Source organism: Terrapene carolina, unplaced genomic scaffold (assembly GCF_002925995.2).
Source record: "Terrapene carolina triunguis isolate 2854851 unplaced genomic scaffold, T_m_triunguis-2.0 Scaffold58, whole genome shotgun sequence".
In the NCBI taxonomy this organism is placed as follows: domain Eukaryota; kingdom Metazoa; phylum Chordata; order Testudines; family Emydidae; genus Terrapene; species Terrapene triunguis.
Window position 1 is genome coordinate 651,613 of NW_020664409.1, and position 13,336 is coordinate 664,948.

Consider the following 13,336-nt stretch of genomic DNA (forward strand, 5'->3'; position numbering starts at 1 on the left):
AACTAAAGTCATCTTGTGCTATTTTTCCACACCTGCTCTGAAATTCTTCCCCCATCACAAATATCGGCATTCACATCAATAATTGGTTTGGATCAATTGCACTTTAATTCAAAGTCATTAGGCGTTTTATCACATTCATGATATGAGCACCTATGAAATTAGCTCAAATCCTCATTTGTAAAAGTGAGTTCTGACACACATTTAAAATATGTAGGCACATACTGACAAAGTTTGAAGACTACAAATTTAGTCCCCAATCATATGGCTCATGCAGAGCGCCCCACCAGAAACAGAACTGCAGGTGTGCACGATCAACTGTTTAAATGCTCAACAACAAGAAAGTTAAGGGTCTCATTAACTTGACCATATTACGTTTTCTATTGAATGGCATGGTTTCATCAAACATTAAGAGTTATCATGTTTAAGAACATGAATACCTTTGCACAACATAGCCACACCTTTTATAATAAAGTGAACTTTAATTTCCTGACAAGCATTCAGAGGTCCAACTCTACAAACATACATATGAATAACTCAACCTATGTATAAGACCCCCCACTGTTCTAAGCACTGTGATCTGAAAGACAGTCAACTTAACCCCATTTGTCTGAATTAATTTACCTGTTATTGTTACACCTAAAATTACCTTAACTGAAAAGAAAATAAAGAAAATCCCTATTTACTTCATGCATTTGACAACATTTCATGTGCAATCAGTTTTACTATTTCCCTTGTGGGCCCAAAACCTGAGCGAGGCCTGGAGGCATCAACCTACCTACAACTAAGTAGGAAAGATATTGTTTTAAAATATAGTAGAATGGGACTGTAAATCCAAAAAAATTGTCAGGGAGATCAAGGGTAGATACAGTACCTGGAGCTATTCAACTCATTTTAGATTAAGAGATTTCAAGTTCATAGTGACCTTTCACTGTTACAGAAACAAAATTAATTCACCTGCTTTCCCTTCCTCACTCTACCCCAAAAATAGAGGAAAAATCCAAAGTTATCAAGTTTAAGGAACTTGTATGCAAAACAGCAGCTTTGCAGGGCACTTACACCCAAACAGGCCAGGAGCAATTCTCCTGGACCAGAGAAAAATCTGGATTTAGTGTGGCACTAAAACAGTCTCATTCAGATTGCTTATTATACCCCTCCAGTTGGCATCTCTCATTGGTTAGTTTAGGCAGCTCCCTGCCTATCCTGGTGGTTTAGGGGATTGCAGTCTATGGGTACGTCTATACTACCCGCCGGCTCAGCGGGTAGTGTTCGATGTATCAGGGATTGATTTATCGCATCTTGCCTAGACGCAATAAATCGACCCCCGAATCGACACCTTTACTCCACCTCGGCAGAAGGAGTAAGCTGAGTCGACGGGGAGCTGCAGCCGTCGACTTGCTGCCGTGAGGACGGCCAGGTAAGTCGAACTATGATACTTCGACTTCAGCTACACGTATAGCTCAAATCCTATTAGCATAGCTGAAGTTGCGTATCTTAGTTCGAAACTCCCTCTCCCCCTCAGTGTAGCCCAGGCCTAGTTCTCCCCACTCTTTATATAGGAGCCTAGGCGCCTAATTCAGGCTTCTTAGATTGAAGTATAATTCCTGTGATTTTCTAGGTGCCTAAAAATTAGGTGTCACAAGGTTCAGCATCACAATTACTAAATCCTTTTGTGGATCTAGGCCCAAATCCTCACAGAGGATTAGCACATCTGTAGAATTCAAATTTTATGTTTAGCAATTTGTAGAAAGACTTTCAGAAACTTTTAAAGTTTACTGCTTAGCCACAACTAATTGAAATAATTTCAGCCCTACAAGGTTTCAAAAAGTTAAGAGTTTGTGAATACTGGATTTATAATTAAAGTCATGACATAACCTTAACTATAGCCAGTGCCTGCTATGTTATTTTATATCTCACTACATAAACGTGCTTCCTAAACACCACACTAATCTGCGATCCCTTCAATGGATTTCAGAAGGAATGATGATGTGGCAATAGTAGAAAAAGAGAGCTGCTTTTTTTGTGGGAAGAGGAACACATGATATCTGATACAGTACCCAAGGCAGAAGAGCGTGCAAGTACAGCATTACCCTTCAACCCTCTTTCAACTTAATATTATCAGCAATTTTCAAGGCATCAATCAGATACAATTACAGTGTAAACAGACGTGAGTGTTTGTTTTATTATTTGAAGGACACCTCGGGGCAGGGAAGAAGAGAAGACTGGCTGCCAAAGCATTTTCTTGCAGTTTTAAAGTAGGCACTCATCAATTTATATAGCAAGTCCAGAAAAACGATCCTTACGGCCATTTCAAGCACTCCCTGCTGTAATTTAGCAGCCGCTCTGCGTAGACACACAGCCCGTACTGGCTGCCTTGAAATGATGCTTCCCCCTCCCCCCCCAGCGAAGGTGCCCGCTAGAAAGTTACTGCTCACTGCAGCAGTACAAACTGTGGCCCGACGTGTCAGGCCAATAGGACAGTCCCTGCCCCCGAGGCTGGCCGCGCTGTGGTGTGTGACCGATCGAGGGAAGACCACTCGGCCGCCAGAGACGCCACCTACCCCCGAGTACCGGCGCGGGCTAGTCCGGCTGCCAGGGGCGTCCAGGAGGCACCGGGGAGCGCGGCACGTGTCCGGGAGGAAGCCACGGGCCCGGGGCCGTTTGGTCAGGGGTAGCCGCGTGCGAGGGCCGGCAGCCGGAGTGGGGGAGACCAGTGACACGTCAGCCTCGCGGACAGCGAGCAGCTCAACCTCCACGCGCCCCCCGGCTCGCCCCAGTTGAGCGCGGGGGAAGGCGCTTGCCTTTGCCGCCGGCACGTCCAGCAGTGCCAGGCACCAAGAAGGCAGGACCTGGCCGCCTCCAAACTGCACAGGGGGATCCCGGGCCAACCCCCCGCCCGACACTCTGTGACCAGGAACCTGGTCTCTCCACCCACCCGGGGAAGCCCCGGCCCAGCCCCTCACGCGCTCGCCCGCTCCAGGAAGCGGTTAACGTTTCCCGTTCGAATTTCAAATATCAACGTCTCCCCGAACACGAGAGCGCGCGCGCGCGTCCTCACCCGGGCCGCCGCGAACTCCGCCAAGCAACAGAGCGGCGGGAAAAGCCAACAGCACGAGCAGCAGCAGCTGGGTCGGGGATCTCATAGTAGCAGCTACCTAGCACCCTCCACGGCTGCTGCTCTTGCCCAAATGGCGATCACCATCGCCTCCATCCGGGAACCTGGCGCCCTCACGCCACGCCACGCCACGCCACGCACGCTCTCCGACCCCGCCCCCGAACCGCAGAGGACGTGGCTCCGCCGGGGAAGAGGGAGGGGATCACGTGACTTAAACAACACGTACGCTTTCTTCTGGCCCTTAGGGCGCATGCCCAGAACCTCAAACGCACATGTGCCGGACGAACGGACTCATTTTCCAGGCCCCTAGTGCGCACAAGCAAGGTGCTCCGTAAGGTTCACGTTGCGCATGTGCGAACTTGTTCTTCTGTCAAGTCTATGGCAGGCGCTCCTTTCCCCCGCGCTTATGCGAAGGAGCAGGGGGATTCTGCGCCAGAGGGGGGCTAGGTTGGTTGTCCCAATGCAGGCAGCTGTGAGGTGCAGCCAACCTGGCTACGGGGGAACGGGGGCCATGCTAGCTGTTGGCTGTCACTGTCCCCAGTAGCTTTGTGCCATGACTACGTTTTGTCCATTTTAATAAAGTGAGCTAACCCACACTTCTGTTCCAAACCCAGCACTTCCTGCATTTACTAATGCCAGCCCTACTTTTTTTGGCATGTGTGGGAGGGGAAGAGAACTAACCCCACCCCAACACCCATGTCGTAACTCACCAAGACTCTCATGCTGCTGGCTGGGGGCTCACCCTTCATTGGGGTTAAATCAGTGGTTCTCAAACTTTTGTATTGGTGACCGCTTTCACATAGCAAGCCTCTGAGTGTGACTCCCCCAATAAATTAAAAATACTTTTGTTACCGCCTGAGGGGCTCGAGGCGGACTAAAATGGTCCGTGGCCCGGTGTGCTTAGCACCAATAAAGACACCGAGGGGAGAAAGCAAGCCAAGTTTATTTCAGAGCTCTGAAATGGCACTAGGAGACCAGCATGCCTCAAATCCAGTGCAACAAATACAAATAACTTTTACCTTTTATACCCCAAGCAGTTTCTGTGTAAGCCTTTGTCTATTACTCCCTCTTACTACTCCCACCCCTCCCTTCTAGACAACTGTTACAATAAGTTCTACATAAGCTTGTGAGAAAACTTTCCCAGTCTCTGCGGCCTTGAATTTGGACATCTGCAAAACTAACTACCCCTCTTTCTTATCTCTATTATTTCTGCTAGTGTGAGTGAAACTGGAGCCATCTGCTAAAAACGCTGACCAATACATTTCTGCCTTAACATGTAAGCAGTGAGCACAGAAGTAGGTGAGAGCTCACAAGATGGGGTTTGGGGGTTCCAGATAGGCCCAGAGCAAAAGAGCTTCATCGACACTTTGGCCTTCCACTCTCCCGAGTTACCTGGTAGCTATGCCTAGGGGTCCCCAACACTTTTTTATATATTTAACACCATTATAAATGCTGGAGGCAAAGCGGGGTTTGAGGTGGAAGCTGACAGCTCGCGACCCCCAGGTAATAACCTGGTGACCCCCTGAGGGGTCCCGACCCCCAGTTTGAGAACCCCTGGGTTAAATCAAGGCAGGACAGTGTGAATCCCCCACCATCCACTCCCAGGCACTGGCTTCTCCATCCAAGATGGTCCATGTCCACTAGCGTAGCTATTGGGGTGCAGGGGAAGCAGCCGCTTCCCCTCATCACATTTTTGAAAAGCGGCGCCTAAAAGGGCCCCACAGCTGTCCACCCCTTCCCTTGCTCACTTCCCCCACCTCCCCTCCCCTGAACGCTCCGCCCCCCTGCTCCTCCCCCTCCCCTGCTTCCCACGAATCACACGTTCGCGGGAAGTCTAAAAACAAGCAGGGGGCACGCCAGCGGCAGCAGCAGGTAAGCGGGGGGGGAGGGGAGACGCGAGAAGGAGGGCTCCGGGGAGACGAGACGAGACGCGGTCCGGCCCTGGCCGAGCGGCTCCCACTGGCCCCGGCCAAGCAGCTCCGGCCGGCCCCAGCGGCCCTGGCTCGGCTCCGGGGCGCCGGCCCGGTCCCGGCCCTGGCGGCTCTGGCCTGGCTCGGCCCCAGCAACTCTGGCCCCAGCAGCTTCGGCTCGGCCCAGGCCCCGCGGCGCCGGCCCGCTCCCAGCCTTGGTGGCTCCGGCCGAGCGCGCTGGCCTGCTCCCGGCCCTGGCAGCTCCATCCCGGCTCGGCCCCAGCGGCACCAGCCGAGCACCCCAGCGGCTCCGGCTGAGCGCGCCGGCCCGCTCCCGGCCCTGGCGTCTCCGGCCGAGCGCGCCGGCCCGCTCCCGGCCCTGGCAGCTCCGGCCGAGCGCGCCAGCGGCACCGGCCGAGCACCCCTGGCGGCTCTGGCCCCAGCGGCTCCGGCTCGGCCCGGGCCCCACAGCACCGGCCCACTTCCGGCCTTGGAGACTCCGGCCCGGCTCGGCCCTGGCCCCAGTGGCGCCGGCCGAGCACCCCTGGTGGCTCCGGCCCCGGTTCCGGCCCTGGCCGAGCGGCGCCGGCCGAACACCCCCGGCCCCAATGGCTCCGGCCCCAGGGCGGCGGCCCCAGTTCCCGGAACGCGGCCGGAGCTGTGCGGCTTTCCCCCCACCTCTGCCATGAGGAGCCCTCCGGCCTCCCCAAAGGCTGTGCCTGCTGCTCCGCCAGGGGGAGCGGCCAGCCCCAGCTAGCCCTCGCCGCCAGCCTGCCCCCGGCCCCCTCCCTCCCCCCGGACCAAGCCCCTCCGAGGGGGGGGGCGCAGCATGGCCGCAGCGTGGCTGGAGGAGCCAAGGGGGGGGGCGCGGCCGGCCAGAGGAGGAGCCAAGGGGGGCGCCTTTTTTATGTTTGCTCCCCCTGCACTTAGGACCTGGCTACCACTGTCCATGTCCCATGGTGGCACCAGGCATCTCTTTGGGGCAGGATACTGATAGATGAAATGGACATGTCAGGCACTGGGTCTTTCCATGGTGTGTCGTTCACCAGGACCTGACATCTCCAGAAGCTCAGATTAGGGTTTTGTTCAGTGTTGCTAACTCTCATGATTCTGTTGTGAAACTTGTGGTATTTGGTGTTTTTTTTCTTAAACCATGGGATCAATATGAGTTGTGTGTGCATGTGTTGCACACTTGCCAGGAACAAATGTGTAATGTGCTTACATCTTACACAGTTAAGCAGGTGCCTATGTACTTTTCAACTGGGGCCTATAAGCCAGATTCAATGTCCTTTGAAGTCAATGGAAAGATGGCTGTTGACTTTTGTGAGAATTGAGTCAGGGCCCATATGCGTTAGAGTACTTTTGCATATAAAAGTGCCGTAATTTCAAACAGCCAACCATCTAGCAAAACTATGAGGCCTGATTTTCTGCAAACTAGTAAGAAGCAGAGATGCCAAATTTTTTATTTAGTAGTATATTTCAAAACAATTCCTAGTTTCTCTGAATATTGTTGAGAATTAAACTTTCTTAATATTATAATGATGAGTGAATTGTTTAATTAAACGAACTATGTTAAAAGAACACTAATAAGGTTGCAAAGTCAACTACTCAAAAGTTAAAAATTCAACCTTAATTTGTTCTCCTTGCACACATTCATTATGATACAGTATTTAACTGCATGACCACATACTATTTTTTGCTTCATTCAGTGCTCAGGATGGATGGTGCTTACTTAACAAGCAGCTATTCGACATTTTGTTTTCTCTTAATAGTTCAGTGCATGGCCCCAGGTCTTATTGCACAGTATCCAAACCCTGCTCTGAAGACAGAATTATTAATTTCCTCCAGAAGGCACTGCATAATTGAGCCTTAAACCTGCAGCTGCTTATTACGTTATTCCATGCAGACTCCTTTGTATAACCTGCAGTGTTTCACATGCTCCCAGTTTAAAGTTGGAGTTTATTTTTAAATCCCCCACCACAGATAGGCTAGGCATAGAATGAGATACCTGCAGTGGCTTCTCCACATAAATAATCCCAGGCTTGTCAACTACCAGGCTCTCCAACGTCAAACTGGTAGGAATTTTTTACTATTAATCAAAATGCAAGATATATATTGAGTTTGAAACTGGGAAAAGCCTTCCCCAGTCCAGTATGCAAAGCACTCAGGAAAGAATCCACTGCATCCAAAAGCTGCCCTCAAACTTTCAGTTTTCTCCCATTGTTAATTCAGTAATTTATATACAAAGGAAAGGTGTAAAATGCATAGTGTTTTGTCCATGGTAATACATCACTTGAACACATGCAATTTGCTGCTCTGACAGTGACAGAGAGAATATTTCATCTTCTGTTCTTTAGTATCTACATTGTTTCCATTTGATTTTTGAACGTCTTGACCCTGTAAATTATAGGAAAAAACAAAAATCACAGTCTGCAGATTTCTCTAGGGTTTTTTTTAACTTCTCATTCTTAATGTACTGAAATGCTCTTATGCATTGATTTACAATAAAGTCTAATCTGAAACTGGATAAGACCCTCTGAATCAGTGGCTCTCTAACTTTTGTACTGGTGACCCCTTTCACATAGCAAGCCTTTGAGTGCGACCCCCCTTATAAATTAAAAACACTTTTTTATATATTTAACACCATTATAAATGCTGGATGCAAAGTGGGGTTTGGGGTGGGGGTTGACGGTTCGCGACTCCCCATGTAATAACCTCGTGAGCCCGGAGGGTTCCCAACCCCCAGTTTGAGAACCCTTGCTCTAAATCCTGGTTATTGGGGCAAGTATCTCTCAGCAGATAATATCCAAACAGATATATTTTGCCAACTTTTCTGAAAATAAGTCACTTTTGATTACAAACAATCGTTGGCAACATTCTTTGACTTACCTCAGACATGGCTTTTGGAAAAGCAGGCCAACATCTTTGCCTGTGGAAATTACAAAGATAGGTTGTTTCTGTGACAGAGGAGGTTTCCTGTTTGGTGTGCTAGAACCTGGAATGATATCCTAACATCTTCTGGGCAACAAAGATGAAAATTCTTTTCTAACTGAATTAACTGACCGCTGCCCCACATCAATTTATAAATGGACACTAAACTGTGTGGTGCTGCTACTAAAATTGCTAGAGGTGTATTCTAACTCATGGGGGGTGGAAGGCGTGTTTGAGAAGAGCTGGGATAGCCTGTATAGCCCTAGGGAAAGGTTGATTGTTGTTATTTATAGTGTTGTAGCACTTGAAGGCCTCAATTAGGCAGGGGCCCCATTGTGCTAGGCACTGTATAAACATATAGTAAATGACAGACCTTGTAACAAAGACCTCACAGTCTAAAAGAAAACATAACAAGTGTGTTAAACAAGCAAGCAGGTAAGGGGACATTGACAGGAAACACTAATAGTAGGATGTTTTAGCATAGACTAGCTGTGTGCTCAGTTCACAGGTGTAATAAGCCAATCAGTAGCAGTAGTCACTATTATCACAACTTGATTATATGATACAACTCCCCTCTGATACTATTTCTGTGAATCAAAGGAGCATTGGGAATTCCCTGTCAAGACACCTACAGAAGATCTGATTGTTTATCCAAGAGATATGGACAAACATCTTTGTATTGGATTACCAACCCCACAGGTTTGTTCTGGAGTCTCCAGGAATTAAAGATTAATCTTTAATTAAAGATTATTATGTCACTTGATGAAACCTCCATGAATACATACAACCAAAATCGGCAATGCTACTTTGTATTAAAAAGAGTTATTTTCAGCTAGAAGGGGCTGACCATGACAGTGTACAGTTGCATAATTTTTCTTCCTGCAAAAACGGCCCTCGGTTCATAGTATCTATTATAAAAAGGGTTGATTTTTTTTAAAACCTGTTGTTCCGGCATTTGAACTATATGATGTTTACCTCAGCTTTCTTGCTTTCATTTTGAACTTCTTTATTAAGTCTTCCAGATGCTTGTTTCTTTTCTCTAAACTGTCAACAAGAGACAATGTAACTGTTTATATATATATATATATTTATATATATATTTTGGATAGATACTGTACACATATATATATATATATATCCTTATTTTTCAGTATAAATATTTTTGTTAGGTGCAGTACAGAAATTAAGACACTCAAACTATCTCTTCTGCATGTACTGTATGTGAAGCCACTGGGTGGATGGGGGTGGGTGGGTTGAAGGGTGTATAGAAGGCAATTTGGGCAGCAGTGTCATCAGTGTAACACTACATTTTATGTCTGCCTAATTTTTCTTTCAACTCAGAATGGTGTGCTGTATTTGTGTTCCCAGTGCCTGGCTGAGATTGGCACTTGAATCAGAACAAGCTGAAGATTAATCCAAACATGATGGAGGTAATGCTTGTGGGATAGAGAGAATTCTTGGGGGTACAGCTGGGGTGATTCCTGCGATCACTGTTGAAGAGGTGTCCCACCTTTTGTCCAAGAGGTGTCCCACCTTTCGTCCAAGAGGTTCACAACTGGGGGTGCTTTTGGGTCCCCAACTGCTCCTAGAATCTCGGGTGCCTTTGGTGGCCAAAAGTGCTTTGTACCTGCAGTTATTACTGTTAGATCTGGACCTTGCTATGGCTATTCATATCATTGAGACTTCAAGGCTGGATTACTTGGCTATTGAGCAGGGTTAGTCATCAATATTCCAGGAACAACACTGGTTTCCTATTCACTTCAAAGTGGTAACTTTGGTGTATAAGGTTCTGATGCAGCAAAACACTTAAACATGTGCTTTATTTTAAACACCTGAATAGACCCATTGATTTCAGCGGGACTACTCATATGGTTAAATATGAGAACATGTTCAAGTGCTTTGCTGAACCAAGGCCTAAAGTCTTGGGAGGTTTGGGCCCGAGTTACCTAGAGACTTCTTCTCCTCTCGTGTTTGGTAGCAGGAGCTGAAATCAGATGAGTCCCACGGGCCTGCCAGGGATATCAGCTCTGGCAGCTCCTTCATGGAGCCATCAGCATGGGCGTGTACCTGGCGCAGTTCACTCCCATCCCTGATGCCTGTCCATTTTGCAGCGTGAGGGAGACCCTGGCGCACATTTATCTGCAGTGCGCCAGGTTGCAGCCCCTTTTCCAGCTCCTCCAGAGCCTCCTTTTGAGGTTCTGGCTGCACTTTTCCCCACACCTTTTCATATATGCACACCCTGTCCGTGGCCCCATGAAGTCACGAGACCTCCTCATCAACCTCCTCCTGGCACTGGCCAAAATGGCCATCTATGATACCAGGAGGAGGATGCTGGATGGGAAGGTACTCTGCGACTGTGGGGCCTACTTCTATTCCTCCCTTGTTTCATGCATCCAGGCAGAGTTCTTCTGGGCAGCGTATGCTGGCTCCCTAGCCATCTTTGAGGAGCAGTGGACACTGTCCGGGGTTCTCTTCTTGGTGTCCTCCTCCAAATCCCTGATTTTGAACCTATGACCCTCACTTCTGTCCCTGCTTAATCATTTGTTGTCCCCCGCGATCAGTTGAACCCTGGGTTTAGTGGCTCCTCCTCTTAGGCTGGGGGAAGAGTCTTTTGATAAGGGCAGATTTACGCTAGAATTCAACAGATGAAATTAGATGAGGCACTCCAGATATCAGTTCTTAGAATGAAATATCTGGAACTGTTAACAGGTTGTTTTCACTGAACATCACTGAACTCAGGAAGATTCTTGCCTCTGGTGAACCCAGAGAACACAGTATGTTGACCTTTAAGACACATTGCCTGCCTGAGTGGGGGTGGAAGTGCATATGTGAGGAGTTGGTGAGTTGATATTTAAGTTGTTTTTGGGGAAAATCTCTTCCTTTAAAAATTGTATAAACTGTTTTTTCTTACACATCTTTATACATGCACCTTGATTTTGTAATTAAATGCATTTTATTAATTAAATATAGCTTTTATAGAGAAGGCCTACAGAATTTAAGAGAGAATTATAACATGTCTATAGAATTTTTAACCAGGCTAGGAAATCTACGAGACAGGGTACTGGACCAGGAATCAGGACACCTGGGTTCTACTGACCTGTTGTGTGAACTTGGGCAAGTCACTTTATCTCTCTGTGCCTCAATTTCTCCTCTCACCCTTTTTCTGTCTTATTTATTTAGAATGTAAGGCCCAGTTCCTCAAAGGTATTAGGCATCTAACTCTCACTGATTTCAGTGGGAGTTAGGTGACCCCGCACCATTGAAGATCTAGGTGTAAGGTCCTTGGGGTTAAGACTGTGTCTTATTATGTGACTACATAGTGCCTATCACAATGGGTCCCAAATCTCAGTTGGGGTCTCTAAATAATAATAATAAATACATATCTGATCAACCCATACAATTCAATAGCAGCAATATAATTCTCTATTAAATTCTATAGTTTTCTAGAGTAATTCTATAGAGCCATATAATGTCTATGGAATCCTGTCAGTTTCAGCCCTATTATATTTCTATAGGACTTTTCTAAAAGGTAAATGACTATTGTATATAATCATTATAACTAATAATAGGTCTTATTGGAAAATCTTACAATGGGATTTTCCCAATAAAGCATATACTTTACAGAGCACACATTTTACTATTTATTACTTCACTACATGTATTACTATACTATTAGGTCAAAGTTTTCAAAATTGGCCTTTTGTTTTTGTTGCCAAAATTTTTGGATTCCAAAATTGAGATACCTAATTTTCAATGTCATGAGATCCCACAATTCTAATTGAAGTCAATGGGATTTGCAGATCTTTAGCATCTCTGAAAACCAGGCCCAAGGCATCTCAGGTTGGGCATTCAAAATCTGAGGCCACTTTTGAAAATGTTGGTTTTAGTCAATAAGCCTCTGAGTCAAGTGTTTGATAGAGGCTTTTTAGTCTTCTCCGTCTTGTGTTGGATTTCTCAAATTAGAAAACAATAACAGGAAAATAAAGCATGTTTTAAAATTGTAGTAGGCCCAGAAATAGATACTGAATGTCCCTACTTGCCAGACAATGGGAGACTTCAGTAGAAATATAAGTTTTAACTTGCGTTTTTAATTTTTTCCCCCTGTGAAATCCTCTGACACTTACTGGATTGATAAAGATAGTCCATAATACATATTTCTGTGATATAACTGACACCACTAGTCCCATGCAATCTATATGGGATATATCTTAGCCTTTGGAAATAGGTTTGGATTACATAACCTTATTATCTCTTATATATTTAAACAACTACATGCTTTTACAAACTCAGGCCCTGGTTCAGGGCAGCAGTCCAGCACATGTTTAACATTAAAAGCATGTGCTGAAGTGCTGCCCTGAATCAAAGCTTCAGTGACCAGTCCTGAGAACCTTATTTACAGAGCTTGGTGATTACTACCCTTAGCAGACCTGCTGATGTACTTTGTACTACTCATGGTAATAAGTATTGTGCATAGTGCAGGATTGGGCCTTGTCATTGTTACCATGTCATTTCCTGTCTTGTAACAGTAAAATAAATTTGTTACAAGATATGATGTCATATTCATGTGCAGTCTGATTCTGCAAGGTGCCAAGTGCTCTCTGCTCCCATTTACTTTATTATTGGGTACCCCATTTGAGATCTGAAAATCAATGGGAGTAGAGAGCACTCAGCACCTCAGAGGAGTGGGTCCTAGGAGTCCATGCCTGCTCCTAGTGAAATCCAATGGCAAATCTCCCATTGACTTCAATGGTGTTATGATTAGGCATTTAGGCTGGGATTTTCAAAAGCACTTTAAGAGGTTTAAACTTTGAGCTCCCATAAAATTCATTAGGATTTCAGGCAACTAACTGCCTTGTGTTTCTTTGAGAATCACAGCCTTAAGAGTTTTAGTTTCCAGAAAGGAATTGTTGCTGTTATACTGCAACAACATTTTCTCAAAAACACCCAGATTTTTATTCTGTCTAAAGAATAGTGATAACTGTTTGAAGATCAAACAAATAAAAAGAAGTTGAGAAATAAATGTGCTGTCAGCTTGACTACTTTCGATGTACTTGTCAGACAAAGAAGAAATAGAAACAGAAGATAGCTGTTGAAAGATCAAGTGATCTAGATAATTTTATTGTCATTGTTAAGGAGAAAGATGGAACTGATCATGACTCTTTCAAGTACATTAGGAAGTGTACCACAATGGTTGAAGCACTCCAAATAGCCACACTTAAAAAAATTTCCAACTTCCATTTGGTGTTGGTGGGTTTGTTTCTGTTTGTTGGTTTTGGGGAGAAGATTGATACCAAAAAGTGTTATAAATAATATACAAGCCCCAAGCTGTATATATTGCAAAGCTCTTATCCCAGTTCTCAACTGGAATGGTGCAAGTTGGCCC

General features: G+C 46.1%; 1 protein-coding gene across 4 annotated transcripts in view; it reads right to left on the reverse strand.

Annotated features, from left to right (window-relative positions):
- SSR1 (signal sequence receptor subunit 1) overlaps window positions 1-3,238 on the reverse strand; it is a 24,950-nt gene extending 21,712 nt beyond the window's left edge. For 2 of the 4 annotated variants that reach the window (XM_024206787.3, XM_024206788.3), the window contains exon 1: window positions 3,056-3,238. In XM_024206787.3, coding sequence (XP_024062555.1) covers window positions 3,056-3,140 — 85 coding nt within the window. In that variant the 5' untranslated portion in view covers window positions 3,141-3,238. The remainder of the gene's footprint in view (window positions 1-3,055) is intronic. The other 2 variants (XM_024206789.3, XM_024206790.3) reach the window with 1 other exon arrangement.
- Window positions 3,239-13,336: the final 10,098 nt, after the last annotated feature.